This window comes from Pseudopipra pipra, chromosome 2 (genome assembly GCF_036250125.1).
Source record: "Pseudopipra pipra isolate bDixPip1 chromosome 2, bDixPip1.hap1, whole genome shotgun sequence".
In the NCBI taxonomy this organism is placed as follows: Eukaryota; Metazoa; Chordata; class Aves; order Passeriformes; family Pipridae; genus Pseudopipra; species Pseudopipra pipra.
In genome coordinates this window covers 116,283,565-116,298,840 of record NC_087550.1, presented here as the reverse complement: position 1 = coordinate 116,298,840, position 15,276 = coordinate 116,283,565, and the positions used below count along the sequence as shown (strand labels likewise).

At 43.8% G+C, this 15,276-nt stretch overlaps 1 protein-coding gene across 1 annotated transcript; it reads left to right on the top strand.

The window, feature by feature from the left end:
* Positions 1-439: 439 nt before the first annotated feature.
* Positions 440-14,918, top strand: ETS2 (ETS proto-oncogene 2, transcription factor). Its single transcript, XM_064647045.1, has 10 exons — positions 440-570; positions 3,959-4,030; positions 6,762-6,882; positions 8,504-8,623; positions 9,063-9,263; positions 9,805-9,888; positions 10,570-10,812; positions 10,966-11,229; positions 11,891-12,009; positions 13,237-14,918. The coding sequence occupies exons 2-10, from the start codon at positions 3,959-3,961 to the stop codon at positions 13,450-13,452; spliced, it is 1,440 nt and encodes a 479-aa protein (XP_064503115.1). The 5' UTR covers positions 440-570; the 3' UTR covers positions 13,453-14,918.
* Positions 14,919-15,276: the final 358 nt, after the last annotated feature.

Genomic DNA, 15,276 nt, shown 5'->3' with positions numbered 1-15,276 from the left:
AAAAAAAAAAAAAAAAAAAAAAAGATAAAATAATATCCGCCTCTCCGCACGAGACAAAACTGCCTCTTCCCCCCTTTTCCTCCCCTCGCCGCGCTTGGCATCACCGAGCCGGCGGGGCCGCCTCGGTACCAGCGGCAGCGGCGGCGGCCACGACAACAAGCGGAGGGGCCGGGCTTGCGGGGAGAGGCGGGTCCTGCCACCTCCCCCCGCCCGCTGAAGAGCCGCTGCGAGGGCGGGAGGGCGGCACAGAGCGGGGAGGCACCGGCGGAGCATCAGCGCGGAACCAGCGCAGCATCAGCGCAGCGCCGCGGGCCGGGGCACCAGCGCGGCTCGGCCGGCAGCGCCCACGCACCGCCGGGCACCCGCCTGCCCTCCCTGCTCCCGCCCCTCCTCCTTCTCCGCGACTCTCCGCCGGGATCGGCCCCGCTGTTGTTGTTGTTGGCCGGCGCGGCCACATCGAGGATATTTTGGCTCCCGGCGCCTCGTTGTTTTGGACTCTCTCCGTGTGCGCGGTGCCGGTGCCGCCTCCCCGGGAGCGACGCGCGGGAGCGCCGGGATATCGGGGGCCAGGTGAGGCGGGGGCGGCCGCGGGGAGGGAAGGGAAGGGAAGAGGAGGGAGAGAGGAAGGGGGGAGGCTCGTCGGTGCGACCCCTTCCAGGTCCGAGCGCCCCGACCCCTTCCAGGTCCGAGCGCCCCGACCCCTTCCAGGTCCGAGCGCCCCGACCCCTTCCACGACCGAGCGCCCCGACCCCTTCCAGGTCCGAGCGCTCCGACCCGTTCCACGCCGGAGGGATCGCGCCTCTGCCGAAGGGTCTCCGCGGCCTCCCGGTGGTCTCCGCGTCCCCCCTGGGGATGCCCATCACAGCCCCCGCATCCCCCGGGCCCCCTGATCGGCCTCCCCCGGGGGCGATGGTGGAGCTGCGGGCGGAGGGGAGCCGGCAGGAAGGGGTTAATGGGCAGCGCGCTCTGGATTTGGTTAGGACTTTAAAGGGACTCGAAAAAAAAAAAGAAAAAAAAAAAAACGTTGGGCTGTGTGATCTCCCCCATCGAACTTTCATGTGGGCGAAGTGTGTCATGTGTGCGAGAAGTCATGCCGGCTCCCGGCTATCTCCCGCTTGGGGAGCTCGGGGGCTGCGCGGGGAATCGGTGCTCCGGTTGGATCCTAACCTATTGCTAGGGAGCTGTGGTTTTGGTTTTGTTTGGTTGGGGTTTTTTGTTGGTTTTTTTTTTATCTGAAAAAATTCCCGTTTAGAAGAAAAAACGACAACCAGACACATTATCCGCACCCTTCCCTCCTCCAGAAATATGTATATATGTATAAAAACCTCAAGGAAAAATAACAGTGGAGGTACATTAGATACATTGAGGGCACCAGCACGCCTCGGTTCTCCATGTGGATGCTTCCCAGCTGAATCCAGCTGTGGGCAAGCACCTGGCTGTTGCTGAAAAGAAGGCGATCAGAATTCAGGAGTATTAGTTAATAAGTGCCTGATCCTGTTGACCCTGTTCTGGTTCACCCACTCAGCTATGCGGGGGTGTTGTAGAAGGTGTCCTGCCAGTTAAACCAATTATAGCTGGCAAGCAGCAGTCATCAGCATTAGTGGAGGAGCTGGAGGTGAGGCCCAGTCACACCGGAGTGTTTTCTGAACTTAAACAGGAGCTTTCTAAGCCCAGCAGAAAGCCAGATTTTAACCCTCTGTGCCGTGAAAATCCGCGGTGCCTTTTCAGCTCTGCTTGCCTGGTGAGAACTCCGCAATGGTTCTGTATCTCGGGGCTGGGAATTTGTGCTGCAGATGGGAGAAAGCTGGTGTGCGATGAGCAAACGATACAGAAATTCCTTTGCTTCAGATACTTGGTCGGAGGAGGAAAACTGGAGTGTTGCAAAACACGCTGAGGATCTTCATATGTTAGTCGACTGGTCTAGTTTTTCCAAAGCTTTCCTTCCAGCAAGGCCGTGGAGCAGCCTAGCATGGAGAAACAGGGACTCGGGTTAATGAGCAATGCCGTGGAATGAACACTTGGTATAAACCTTTTGTCTTAGGACCCTAAACATCCCTAAAAAAACAAACAAACAAACAAACAAAAAAGCCAGGAAGGAGAATATCCCAGTCTTTTTAGTCAACGGGAAAACGCCTGACAGGATTTGTTGGAGAGGTCAGAATTGCACACAAGTGCCAGAAATCTTATTTCTAGCCCTAGCCGGGGATCAGACCTCAACTTGCTGAATATACCTAAAATATCTTCCCAAATACTCTCAAATCTCTCAGGCTTACAGCCAGTTATCCCGGGACACCAGAGCAGAATTCAAAAGCAAAACCAGAAGGGTGTTAAAAATCGCTGTATGTTTTTTTAGAAGCCGAACACAAGGATAAACAGTTGTTTAAACTGTGGCAAATTTAATGAACAGATTAGGATGCTTGCTGAGTGAGACTCACGCTGTGTAAAATTCTTTGCTGCTCAATGAGATGTGTAATTTAGATCAAATATTTGTACGTGCTGTTTGAGGTAAAAAACATCATTCAGTAGATTGCACTTTTTGGCTAACGTTATTGAATGTTCTTTTCAAAGTCAGTTATCTTATTTTATTTCAATTTCAAGCCTGATACTGCTGTCTGATAACAGTGAAGTTGAAATAGGCCTTTCAGGTTAAGGACTCATGTTATTTTTGTTATTTTCCTATTTTTTATTTTCAAGTGATCAGCTGTTTAAGAAGATGAAAGGGCTCCTTGTCATTGGCTGTTGAATGTTTTTATTTCCCTCCCTATTTATATGGACAGCTTTTGAGTGTCTTGTCATTTTTAACAAGCTGGGCTTATTTTGTTAAGCTCCTGATTTGCCACCTCTTTCTGAATTTAAGATTGTATTTACTTTTTTGCCTTGTGGTAACATGGCTAATGAGAGAACTGACTTGTAATAAGTGATCACAGTTTTGTGGAAATCTTGATAGTGTCTTATGTGACTATTTAAATACAAGTGCATGTTTTCAGGAAGTTTTTGGGGAGTAGGAGAATTTAGCCCAATGCTGTGAAAAAGGGGAAGGAAAATTGTTGAGAGTGTAGCCTGATAAGGTATCATTCCTGACACCTGAATTGCAGCATCACAATAAACCTGAACAATAGGCCATAAAACTGGCTTTATTCCCTGTGTTTCATCTCTCCCATAGGTCAGTAAGAGGATATGAATCTTATCACTCTTTTCCTTAAGTGATGTATGGGAGAACAAGTTACACAGGCCTCTCACAACCCTATTCCTGGTAATAAGGGCTATATGATAAAGCTTTGACTTCAATGGCATCAACATACTGACAGTGGTCTCATTATCAGCTCTTTAAAAAGGGTATTTTACTGTGTAAACCCATTTCAATTCAAACTTAGGCCCTCTAGAGCTTTTATAAATATGGTAATCCTGTGTTTAGAAATTGTGCCGAGATAACATGGTTTGGAGATGCTCTGCCTGGTAAAGGCAGGAGGCTCTTGGTGCTGAGTATTGGCTTCAATGATTATTCAGAAAGGGGTGAGAGAGGTGAATGCAGCAGGTGAAGGTGTATCACTGTCACTCCTCTTCCTTCCCTTTGAAAGCCAAAATCTGAAGTGAATCATGGCCTGTGAGTGGGAATACAGTAAGCAAAAATAACACAAAGCTGAAGGCTGAAGATAATGGGTGAAAGCTGGAAAAGGTCCAAGGAAATAGATACTTGGTGGGCAAAGGAATTCTGTGGGCTTTTCAGACTTAGCAGAATCTTTGTGAAAGCTCTTCCAGTTAAAAAGCTGCTTGAAAGCAGGATGGGAACTGTGCCCTGTGTGGTTGGGATGTTGGCAATGAGGAGGAAAGCTTTGCCTGTATCTCATTCCATGAGCTGTTCCATGGTCTGCACTGGAGCAGTCGGATGCATCTGTTCACGTCTGCTTGCTTCCTACATGGCAGTGTTTTTTTTCATGTGACCCCTCTCATTTTTCAGATGAGTGATTTTGGGCTCAGGAACATGGATCAAGTAGCTCCTGTGTCGAACATGTACAGAGGAATGCTCAAGGTGAGTTCTCCCGAGTTGTCACCTCCTAAACCCGCCTGGGGCATCTCCCAGCTGATGAACTTATTGTGTTCTTATTGCACAGGAATGGGATAAGCCAGGTTTTAATTGAAGGGCAACACAGGTTTTAACTGAAACCTTGTACCCTCTCATCTTCCACAGTATTCCCCCTGAGTTCCACAGAGGTGTGAAAAGCAGAACTGAAATAGGAAGGTGTAAATCTTGCCCCCTCAACCCTCTTCCCCAAGGAGGCTCCCTCTCTCTCTTCCCTAAATCCTAAGATTTTGAAAATGAGAGGTAGGTAAGGGCTGAGCTCAAATTTGTTGTTGGTGGTGGAACCTGGGCTTAAGTAAAGGTTAAAGGATGGGCACCAGGGGTGGTCTTTGTGTATAACTTTAAGACTGGCAGAGGGCTGTTCTGATAGGACTGGTTGGGTTTGGTAAATTCCCAAGCATTGTATGGAATAAAAGCAGGTTATTCACTTACTACTTGCAACTGTTACTAATGGAAATCCATTACATTGTGAGAAAACAAAGATACTTATTTAATATATTTTACCTTTAGATTGTGTCTGTTATCTTGTTTTGAGAGGGATTTACAAACTGAAGTCAAATGAGCAGCAGACTGTAAAGATTCAGCATTTAAGGGCTTCCCTCCTCCCCATTCCTGCAAGTTGCATTTTAATCCCAGTGTCAGTTTTTCACACAGCACTGATTAATGTAAACCAAATAAAGGTCAGGGATACACTTTTGGCTCTCATTAATTTTGAGGAGTGTCCATGTTTTGAGGAATCAGTCAGTGAGACTGGTGTGCTGACTGCTCTGGTGTTTTGTGTCCCCTCTTAGCTTTTTTTCTTCTCCTCACAGCAACAGTACAATCCAAGAGATCCCCCAATTTAACAGCCTTGTGCTCTGTAACACAGTGGTTGTTTTAAGCAGTTATTCAGTTATCATAGAATTGAGTCAAAGCAGAGACCTGTATTTTACTATTTTGTAGCTGTTCACATTTATTTAATTCTGTAATAATTACTCTTAGGTTAAAAGGCCAATTAAAAGAGTTGCATAACTGATAGAACAAGCAGACTTTATTCTACACTATTTTTCCCTTTTTACTACTATTAAATCAAGAACCTGCTTAAACATTAATCTTCTCCTTTTTGAAATATGAGACTACCATGGTATGGATTTTACTCATTCACATGCCACAGCATTTTTTCCAGTGACTCAGGATAAGGGTCAGCTATTTACACAAAATGCAGGAGTTTCCAGATTGTGTTGAAAGAACTTGCCCTTTCTTTGAGGTGCTGGTGATGACTCAGTGCTTTTATCTAGTAATGTATAAAGAATCTTTTACCGGCAGATTTGGCAGCTCTTATTGTTTTATACAGTTGGGGTTGCTCTGCCTCTGCCTGGGGGGGTACCTGAACCAAAGGCACACAATTTGTCTCTGCTGGCCAGGGAGGTTTCTGAACCTTTAGCCAAGGTGTGATCCTGGCTGTGGTGACATGAAAAGTTTGGGATTGTGGAGGAACATTAATGCTCGTTTGCTGTTCCAGGAACGCGGTTCAGATCACTTTTTGCATTGCTGCCCTCAAAAATCTTTGCCTTGTCCTGTGCTAAATCCTCTCCTTTGGCATGAACTGCCAAACCAAGTGTTTGCCTAAAACAAAGAAGCATCTGCAAGTTTGTCTCCAGCTCCCTGAGCTGCAGTAGCTGCCATGAGCAGGCTGTGGTTTTCCAGAACAATGTTCTGTCCTCAGGTGCTTTTAAAAATCTCAGTGGCAACTTGTATCCATCTGTGCCTCAAGATATTGCAGATATGGGTTCTTTGTGACTAACAGGGAAGTTGCATAAGTTGTTTTTTGAAATTATTTCCGCCTCTCTTAGCATTCTTTCTGCCCCCCAAAGACTAAGTGGATGGGGGATCTAATAAGGTACCAGTAGTTCCAGCACACACAGTTGGCACATGTGTCAGGTTGAAGGGATTAAAGTGTTCAAAATATAACAATATTTATTGAATGCTGTCAATATAACAATAGAACCCCCTTTTTATCTGGAACACTTTTATCAGTCCTGTTTATCCCTTTCTGGATAATGAAACTGGAAGCGTTTCACTGAGCACTTGAAAGACTTCAAAATACTGCAAAACCAGTAACTCAGAAATATAAAAATCTCAGCAAAGGAGTAACATCTTTCCCCAAGTCCTTTTAAGCTGGCTGTATAGTTTCAAGTGATGTGATTCAGATTAATTTTTTCCTTTTTTTTTTTTCTACAAAAGGAAGCTGCATAAACCTACTGTAGGTCTTGCCCTGGCAGTTGTTTTCCTATGATTTACTGCTCCTGCCTCTGCTATTAAGTGGATAGTCAATTTAAAGGGTTAAGGAAATGAGGATTTCTTTAAAATTTACCTAGAAATAAATACATATATATATATATATATATATACACACGCACATATATGCATTCTCTATTGTTAAAAGCCTCAATTCCAGGAAAACTAAGAATATCCTTATTTGGCTTTACTGTAACCTGCAGAACATCCCCCCACCCCACGCTGGTGGCTGGGTTTTATCCACGTACAAGAAGCTGTGCCCTCACTGTGGTTCTCTTTTCAAAAGCACAAGTTCTCGATCTCCAAATCTAGGAAACCCAGCCCAGACACTTCCTAGCAGTGAAGTTCTCACTTCTGGAGCGAAATGCTGACGTTGCCTTTGGTTTGTTCTGTTCCTCTGCAGCGTCAGCCGGCGTTTGACACCTTTGACGGCTCAAATGCTCTCTTTGCCGGGTATTTTTTCTCACTGAATGAAGACCAGACGCTTCAAGAAGTGCCAACGGGATTTGATTCCACTTCTTATGGTAACTCTTTGTTCTGTTCCTTTAGCATGGTCAGCAGGTCAGGAGTTTGAGGGGTCTAACTAACACTTCCTGGCTGTACTTTTACAAGTGCAACATGGATTTCCCTAGAAAGTAGTGGTTTAAGTGCACAGACTCCTGTGTTCTGTCATGTGGGTTGCTTTGTGGATAGTTGCTGTTCTCTGTGCTGAAAGGGAATAAGAACTGGGATTCAGTAGCTTTGTAGGCTGACTCTTCACAGAAGAAGCCTTACTAGGTGTTAAAGCAGAACTGAGAGTTTAAAAACCTTAAAAAAGTTTTGTGTGTTTTCAGACTTGCAACATCTCAACCATAATTAAGATGCAAGTATTCTGCAAGCTCCTTTTTTTGACCCTCTGGTGTTAAATCCCATTATATTTTATTCCATACCATAAAAAAATGAGATGGAGATGTTTACAGATTTTATGACTTTTATTTGTGTGTAGGACAGTATTTACCAAGAGTTCTCTACAAATCCTCGCCTAAAATGCCTGACAAAACAGGGAGCTTTGTCCAAAATGTGGATATTTTACCTTATGCTGCTTTTATCTCCCCTTAGGGAAGGGAAAAACAAACCCCAAACCTCAGAAAACCACACGTGCTTTGTTCTAATGTGATTTTAATCAGTCACCTGCTCTGGTCAGCAAAGCAAGTCCCAGCAGATATTAGGAAGGGTGTGGTAAAGACAGAAGTTAAGCACAGGCTGGGTCAAGTGGAGCCTGTAGATAGTCTGGGAGAGCAAGAGCTGCAGAAATTCATCCCTGGAAGTGTCCCAGGCCAGGTTGGACTGAGCTCTGAGCAACCTGGGCTAGTGGAAGGTGTCCCTGCCCATGACAGGGGGTGGAACTGGATGAGCTCTAAGGTCCCTTCCAGCCCAAACCATTCTGTGATAAAATAAGGCATCTTCTGGTGAAAATTGCCCAATATGAAACACTGAGTGGAAGCCAAATTTGGCCTTAAAATGAGATCTACTTGTACATTTAAGGATCAGTTAAGTGGATTAGTGATCTATGCTGGTATTTAATGGTGTTCTGTTCCACTATTTGCCCTCTGGGTACCAGCTTGTTACCAGTCACACTTGTTTGGTTCAGATGATAGAAAAATCTGTTGAGCCATGTCCTTGGGTGATGGAGAGATGCATGGAAAGGTCTGATATACAGAGTTAAATGGTGCAGACTGGCTCTCCACAACCTTCCTGTCAGTTGTTTAACTCTCAAACTAATTGAAGACTGGAGTTATAAAGAAATCTGGGGTCAAATTGTAGGTGGCAAAATAGGAATAAGCAGTCTTATTTCCTTAAAAACACCACCCAAAAAACAATAGTGAAGTTTCCCTGCAATGAAGGCACTTTATATAAGTACTAAGGGTAAATAAGGATCATCTATGTCATGGAAAGCTGCAAAGCTCTAATTAGTGATTCAGTCTTATCAAATGAGTAGCACAGAGATTTTAGGAAGTGGATCTGTGCTGTTTGGCTCTGGTTTTAAAACACTGACTTTCCAACATCTTTTTTTAATGCTTCAAATAGCAAAAACCCGTGTCTTCTTCCCCTGGCTTAAAATGTAATGTATCTTTTTCTCCCCTCCACCCCTTTTCTTTCTCCCAGAGTCCAACAACTGTGAATTGCCTCTGTTAACCCCATGCAGCAAGGCTGTGATGAGTCAGGCCTTGAAAGATACTTTCAGTGGTTTCACAAAGGAACAGTGTCGGCTGGGTATCCCAAATAGTAAGTGTTTTGCTATTTATAAGAGCCCTTTTTTTTTTTTTTTTTTTTTAATGCTAAAGGGGGAGGCTGAATAGCAGCTCTTTGAAAAGAGAAAGGGTGATGTCAGTAGGAAATACAAGAATGGATCCTATGTGAATCTGGCACAGCTTGACTTGGAAAGCCCAGGCTTGCTGGTGTTAAAAAAGGGTCCATGGAGGGCTCATGTTTTGGCAGCATGAGAGAGAATCAGCTATGCTGAGGACATCCCAGTGAATGCAGAAGGAAAAGAGAGGACTGTGGGGTTTTTAAATTCAAGAACACATTCATTCTGAATTCGCTGGGAACTAAGTAACTTGTGTAAACAAATTTATTTTTTAAATTCACCGCTCTCTAATGAAGATCATTTGGCAAAGGTCAGGATTTGCCTCTAAATGCTCTAAGTGTCCTTTCTGTCTTGCAGATCCCTGGCTGTGGACTGAACAGCAAGTTTGCCAGTGGCTTTCATGGGCTACCAATGAGTTTAGCTTGGCAAATGTGAACTTCCACCAGTTTCTTATGAGTGGGCAAGACTTGTGCAACCTGGGCAAGGAGCGTTTCCTGGAACTGGCACCTGACTATGTGGGTGATATTCTGTGGGAACACCTGGAACAGATGATAAAAGGTAGTTAGAGAGCCAGAAAGAGCTTTTTGGTTTAGGGCTCTGTTGGCAGAAACAGATATGGGACTCTGTCTCAACACCAGTTTCACTATGAAGAGCTTTTATTACATATAAACTGTAAAACTTGGTTACTATTATCTGAACTGTTAATATGTCCTTGGTATGCAAGGCTGAGTACCTATTGTGGTCAGGTTTTATTTGGGAAAAATCACTGAAATAAATGAGCTTAGGATAAGACCACTGTAAATACCTCATTAAAAAAAAAAAACAGTTAACCAAGAGTTGGACCTTGAAACACACTGCAATTATTGTTGTTTACCAGTTTTATGTTAAAATTCAATTGGTGTGATGGTTTTCAAGCCTATTGGAAGTTGGTTGGGTATTTTGGGGTGGTTTTTGTCAAGAGAAAGAATGCAATATTGTGTTAGTAAAATTTTTGTGAGCGTTGATCCCAAAATACTCAAAAGATTCAGAAGCTTTTCATGGCACACAGGTCATGTCTTTAAAACTATAACCCCAAATTTCCTTTTTCTCCTCTCCCCAGACAGCCAAGAGAAAACACAGGATCAGTATGTGGAGAACTCTCATCTCACCTCTGTTCCTCACTGGGTCAGCAATAATTCCTTAAGTAAGTATTTTTTAGAAATTGTCATTTATTTTTTTTTTTTTTACATCTTTCAGTTACTTCTAAGGGTGTCACAGATTCCAGTATAAAAACAAAAAGCACCAGAATAGTTCCTGTGCTTGAGGAGAACATTTGAGTTCAATTGCTGCAGCCTTCTTTCCTTGTATTGTTTAATTGTCATCTAATTTATATCGGAAATCTTTTGAAGAGCAAAGGCTTGGAGAAAATTAAATTTCCTCTTGGAATGCCAAACCCTCCATCTGTGGAGCAGAATGACCACTCCCATCTGTAGAAAACAGAGGCAAAAACTACCATTTACTGGGAAGCAGCAAGAGTTTTATGCTGAGGCTTTTTAAAGGCTGTGGAAGTGCAGCAGAGCTTTTGGAAGTGTGTGGGATGCAGTGCTGGCTCCCTCAGATTGATTGATTTTTGTATTTTATTCTACCACAATCTTCAGCTCAACCTGATTATACCACTCAATGGTGAGGGCCTTACTTAAAACCACCTTAAACTTCCCCCTTTTTCCTGTAGCCCCGTTGTTTCCTTGGAGAACAAACAATAGACATTTGTGGCTGGCAGGTTATGGAGGGAGATTTGCAGAATCTGATTTGGTGTATTTAGTGTATTAGTTTGTTTAAGGGTCTGCAGGGAAAATAATCTAATTCTTTCATTTCTTGTTTTTAGCCGTTAATGTAGATCAGAACTCCTATGGAATGCAAATGCCTGGATACCCTAAAGCCCTCAGTTATCCCAAACCCAGCCTCCTGACTGACGTCTGTCAGACTTCCACAGCACCGAATCTCCTCAACCCTGAACAAGAGTTTTCATTGTTCCCTAAAGCCCAAGCAGATGCTGTTGGTGTGAACTACTGCACAGTAAACCAGGATTTCCCAAGGAACAACCTGAATTTGCTGATGGATAATTCTGGTGAGTCGTTATCTTGCATGACAAACGCTGGTCCAGGGCCACGTTCTGAATGTGTTTTGCTCCTTTGCATAATTTATATGTGCAGGGTGGATTGAGAAGGAGGGGGGAAAAAACCACTAACAATTCACAATTTTTTTTTTTTATTTTATAAAGGTAAGCTGAGAGAACACGAGTCCAGTGACAGCGGTGCAGAGAGCTATGAAAGCTCAGATTCCATGTTGCAGTCCTGGAACAGCCAATCTTCCCTAGTGGATTTACAGCGTGTGCCATCCTACGAGAGTTTTGAGGATGACTGTAGCCAGTCCTTGTGCCTGAGCAAACCTACAATGTCTTTCAAAGACTATATTCAAGAAAGGAGCGATCCTGTGGAGCAAGGGAAACCAGTTATACCAGCAGCCATCCTGGCTGGCTTCACTGGTAAGTTGTGGAGCAAAATGGTCACTCCTCTTCTTAGGTGACATCAGTATTCTCCATAAGTGTGTGCCATGGGGGTAGAGACCACTAGTCAGGGAGAGTTTCAGTTTTAAATGTCACTAAACAAAGCTTCATGGGATTATCCACCCACAGCAAGAACAGGCAGGTATGTCAGGACACATGAAAATCAAATACACTTGTTGATCTGTTTGAAAAAGAGGGAAACTGGGACAAAATCTCCCACATTTGGGAATTTCCACCGGTGTTGGCTTGCCTGCTAAAGCCTTATTCCCGTAGTCCTTGCTGAAATTGGTTTGTCCTCCAAAACATTTGCCAAGCCAAGGAGTGCTGGACAAGCCCTGGAGCTTGAAATGCAGCTGGTTGGGAGATGGGAGTGAGGGATGAGGGATCCATATGAAAGGCAAAGACCCAACTTGAGTCAAATCCTGTGTTTCCATGAAAAAGCTGACTTGTTTTAATTTTAACATGTTTAGGAGGTTTGTGCTATAGAGTAAAACCTTAGGTCTCTTTCTGATTTTTAAAAAAAGATAAATCAGAGTAATTACAAGATGTGTTCTTGAATATGAGTCTGGTCACATGCACGTGGTTGTGGTGAGAGCTTGCAGAAGTATTAATTATGGTTTCTCCCTCTCTCTGCCAACAGGCAGTGGACCTATACAGCTGTGGCAATTCCTGCTGGAATTACTGACTGACAAGTCCTGTCAGTCATTCATTAGTTGGACAGGAGATGGATGGGAATTTAAACTTGCTGATCCAGATGAGGTATGTGGCTAATTGTGGTGAACAAAAAGATTTAGGGTCTGAACTGCCACCTGAAATGAAGTATTTCGGGAACTTATAACTTTGGTCATTAAAAATAAATAGGATGCACTTTCATTTTCTGACACTGTTATCACTAGGGAAGTTATGTTATTGAGAGGTGGGATATAAAGTCCACTGAAGTCTTTTTATTAAAAAGAGGGAGGAGGGATAAATAATTAACTCCAAGGAACTTCATATCATTCACCTCTCAGTTAAAGAGCTGTCCTGTGCTGCTCAGTAGCAAATCAGTGGTGAAATGCTGTTTTCCTGAGGGAGCAAACAATGTGCTAGAGTTCCAGAAGTCTTTGGACAATGCTCTCAGGCACATGGTTGGGTTTTTAGGGTTGTCCTGTGCAAGGCCACAAGTTGGACTTTGATTCTTGTAGGATGCTTCCAACTCAAGATATTCAGTGATTTTTTTTTTTTATTTTTTTTTTGAGGTTGTCCTGTGCAAGGCCAGGAGTTGTGTATGGATGACCTTTGTGGGACCCTTCCAATCTGGGGATATTGAGTGATTCTGGGGGTTGTCCCATGCAGGGTTGGCAGTTAGACTTTGATGACCCTTGTGGGACCCTTATAACTTGGGTTATTCAGTGATTTTTGGGGTTGTCCTGTGTAGGGCCAGGAGCTGGACTTCGATGATCCTTGTGGGACCCTTCCAGCTCGGGATATTCAGCGACTCCCCTTAAGAAATTCCTTAAGAGATTTCAGTGAAATCCCTTTAAAATTTGGTCTCCTCAAGCACATTCTGACCCATCCACCTCAAACTGGTATCACTTTTCAGTGACATTTGCTATGGGCTGCTTCCTCTGAAGTTGCAGCTGACAATTGTCTTGGAGCACGTTCTGTTGTGGGGTTGGTCACCAATTCTTTTCCTGAAGTTGCTGATGACAGTTATCTTGGAGCATGTTCTGTTGTGGGGTTGGACATCAATTCTTCTCCTGAAGTTGCTGATGACAGTTGTCTTGGAGCACTTTCTGTTGTGGGGTTGGTCACCAGTTCTTCTCCTGAAGCTGCTGCTGACAATTGTCTCGGAGCACATTCTGTTGTGGGGTTGGTCACCGATCCCTACCCAAGGCCGGGACACCCAAAGCGAACCAAACGCTCTGAGGAAACGACCTTAATACCTGCATTTATCAGAAAACCCCGACTCTAATAAACCCTTTTCTTTTCTGGCTTTCCTTGCAGGTGGCCCGGCGGTGGGGGAGGAGGAAAAACAAGCCCAAGATGAACTACGAGAAGCTGAGCCGGGGCCTGCGCTACTACTACGACAAGAACATCATCCACAAGACGTCGGGGAAGCGCTACGTGTACCGCTTCGTCTGCGACCTCCACAACCTGCTGGGCTACACGGCCGAGGAGCTCCACGCCATGCTGGGCGTCCAGCCCGACACCGAGGACTGAGCCCCCCGCCCGGGCAGAGGGGGGAAAGACCACCTGGTGTGGGGACTCCGTGTGGGAAGGGAGCCTGTTCTCCCGCCTGTGCTCCGGCCGGGACGCCGCTCTTGGGGGAATCGGGACCTTGGCGGGCGCGAGAGCCGGAGGGAGGTTTTGGGCCTCTGGGTGTTGTCGGTCGGCGCAGCCCCCTGGATCTGCGGCGGGGACACGGAAAACGCTCCGGGATGCTCTGGGATGCGGCGTTCCCGCCGCGCCAAAGGCGTTTTTTGGCTACTTTAACGCCGCCCTGTCAATAAAGGGGTGGCTTTAAAACCAAAGGTTGGGGGTGTGAGAGAGCAGCGATGCAGCAGAAGTGTTGCTCAGATGTTTTTAAGACGCCGTCACCGCTTAACGTCTCGCGTCGTGCATCTTTTATCGCGTAAAGGTTATCGTTGCATCTTTATTTAAAAAGGAAAAGCTAATTTATTTGAAAACGAGCAGCGAGGAGACCGATAGTACTTTTGTTTTAAAGCACGTTTTATTATTATTATTATTATTATTGTTATTACTGCTCCAGGAATGTGCTGCACAGGTACATAAGCACTCCGTGTCCAAAACCAGATGTAGCAACTGTTAACAACAAAAAAAAAAAAAACCAACAAAACCAACAAAAAAAACAACCCACCCTTTAACAGAAAGGGAAGGAAAATCATACCATTTCAATATTGAGTTTATATATATATATTCTGTGATTCCTTTGGAAACTCTAATGTTCCTATTTAACAGATACTGTATAGTGTAAATTAAACTAATTGTATGTGTGGTTTTGAAATAGGACGAATGTAAACTTATCAGATGTGGGGGATTTTTTCATGTTTGTCTAGGATATACAACCTTCTGCAAATATTTAATTGGCCTGAGAGACAACAGAAGTGCTCAGTATGCATGAATATGGGGGGGGGGGGAGGGAGGGCTGGCTCAGAGTTTTGCCAAAGCTGGCAATTCTTTGTGCACTTTGGCATTTTTACAGGAAACTAATGTTGTATTCTGGGACATAAAAGGGCCTGTTTGTGGTTTCTTCTATAACTGAAAGTGAAAATATGAATATGGATAAAATTACCTTTTTTTTTCTTTGTAAATGGCATATGTTTTTTCAACTTCTATGCATGTACTTTTAAACAAAAAAAAAAATTTATATACGAGCCTTATTTTTTCAGTTCACTTGTCTCTTCTTCCTGCAGTTTATTCTGTATGATTAAAATATGAATTCTATTTTTGGAAATAACTGTGACTCCTTTTCAAAGATCAGGAGGGTTTTATGTAGCAGCTATTTTTACTGCAAAAAAAAAAAAAAAAGGAAAAAAAATCACTGGAAAAACATACTTTGTAAGAAAGCTTTATTTTTTATCTGAGCTTGATGTACATTTAAATGTGTTGTACAGTGTGAGAGGTTTAAAAATATGAGTCTTCATTAAAACCTCTTGAAAAGAAAATGGTGTGTGTGCTTTTCCATTCGAAAAGTTTCAAGGGAGTTCCTTTCTTTATTTTTTGTTGGTTCAACCCTTGTTCACCTAAAACCTCTGCAGGATGAAAAAAATAACCCAAAAAACCCCAAACCAGTCAGAATTTAAGGTTATTGGAGAAAATACTGCAAGAGTGCATAGGCTGGTGGGCTTGAGCCAAGCTAAATGTGTCCAACCACTCTGTGTTTAGATATAAATTCAAGTTAACACCTTTGTGTTGTGCCTCTGAAGGAGAAATATCAGTTCTGGGCTGTGAATCTGAGTGTAAAGTGATGGGTGAATATATGGAAAAACAGAGATGTTAAGATACTTCAGCTTAAACTGTTCC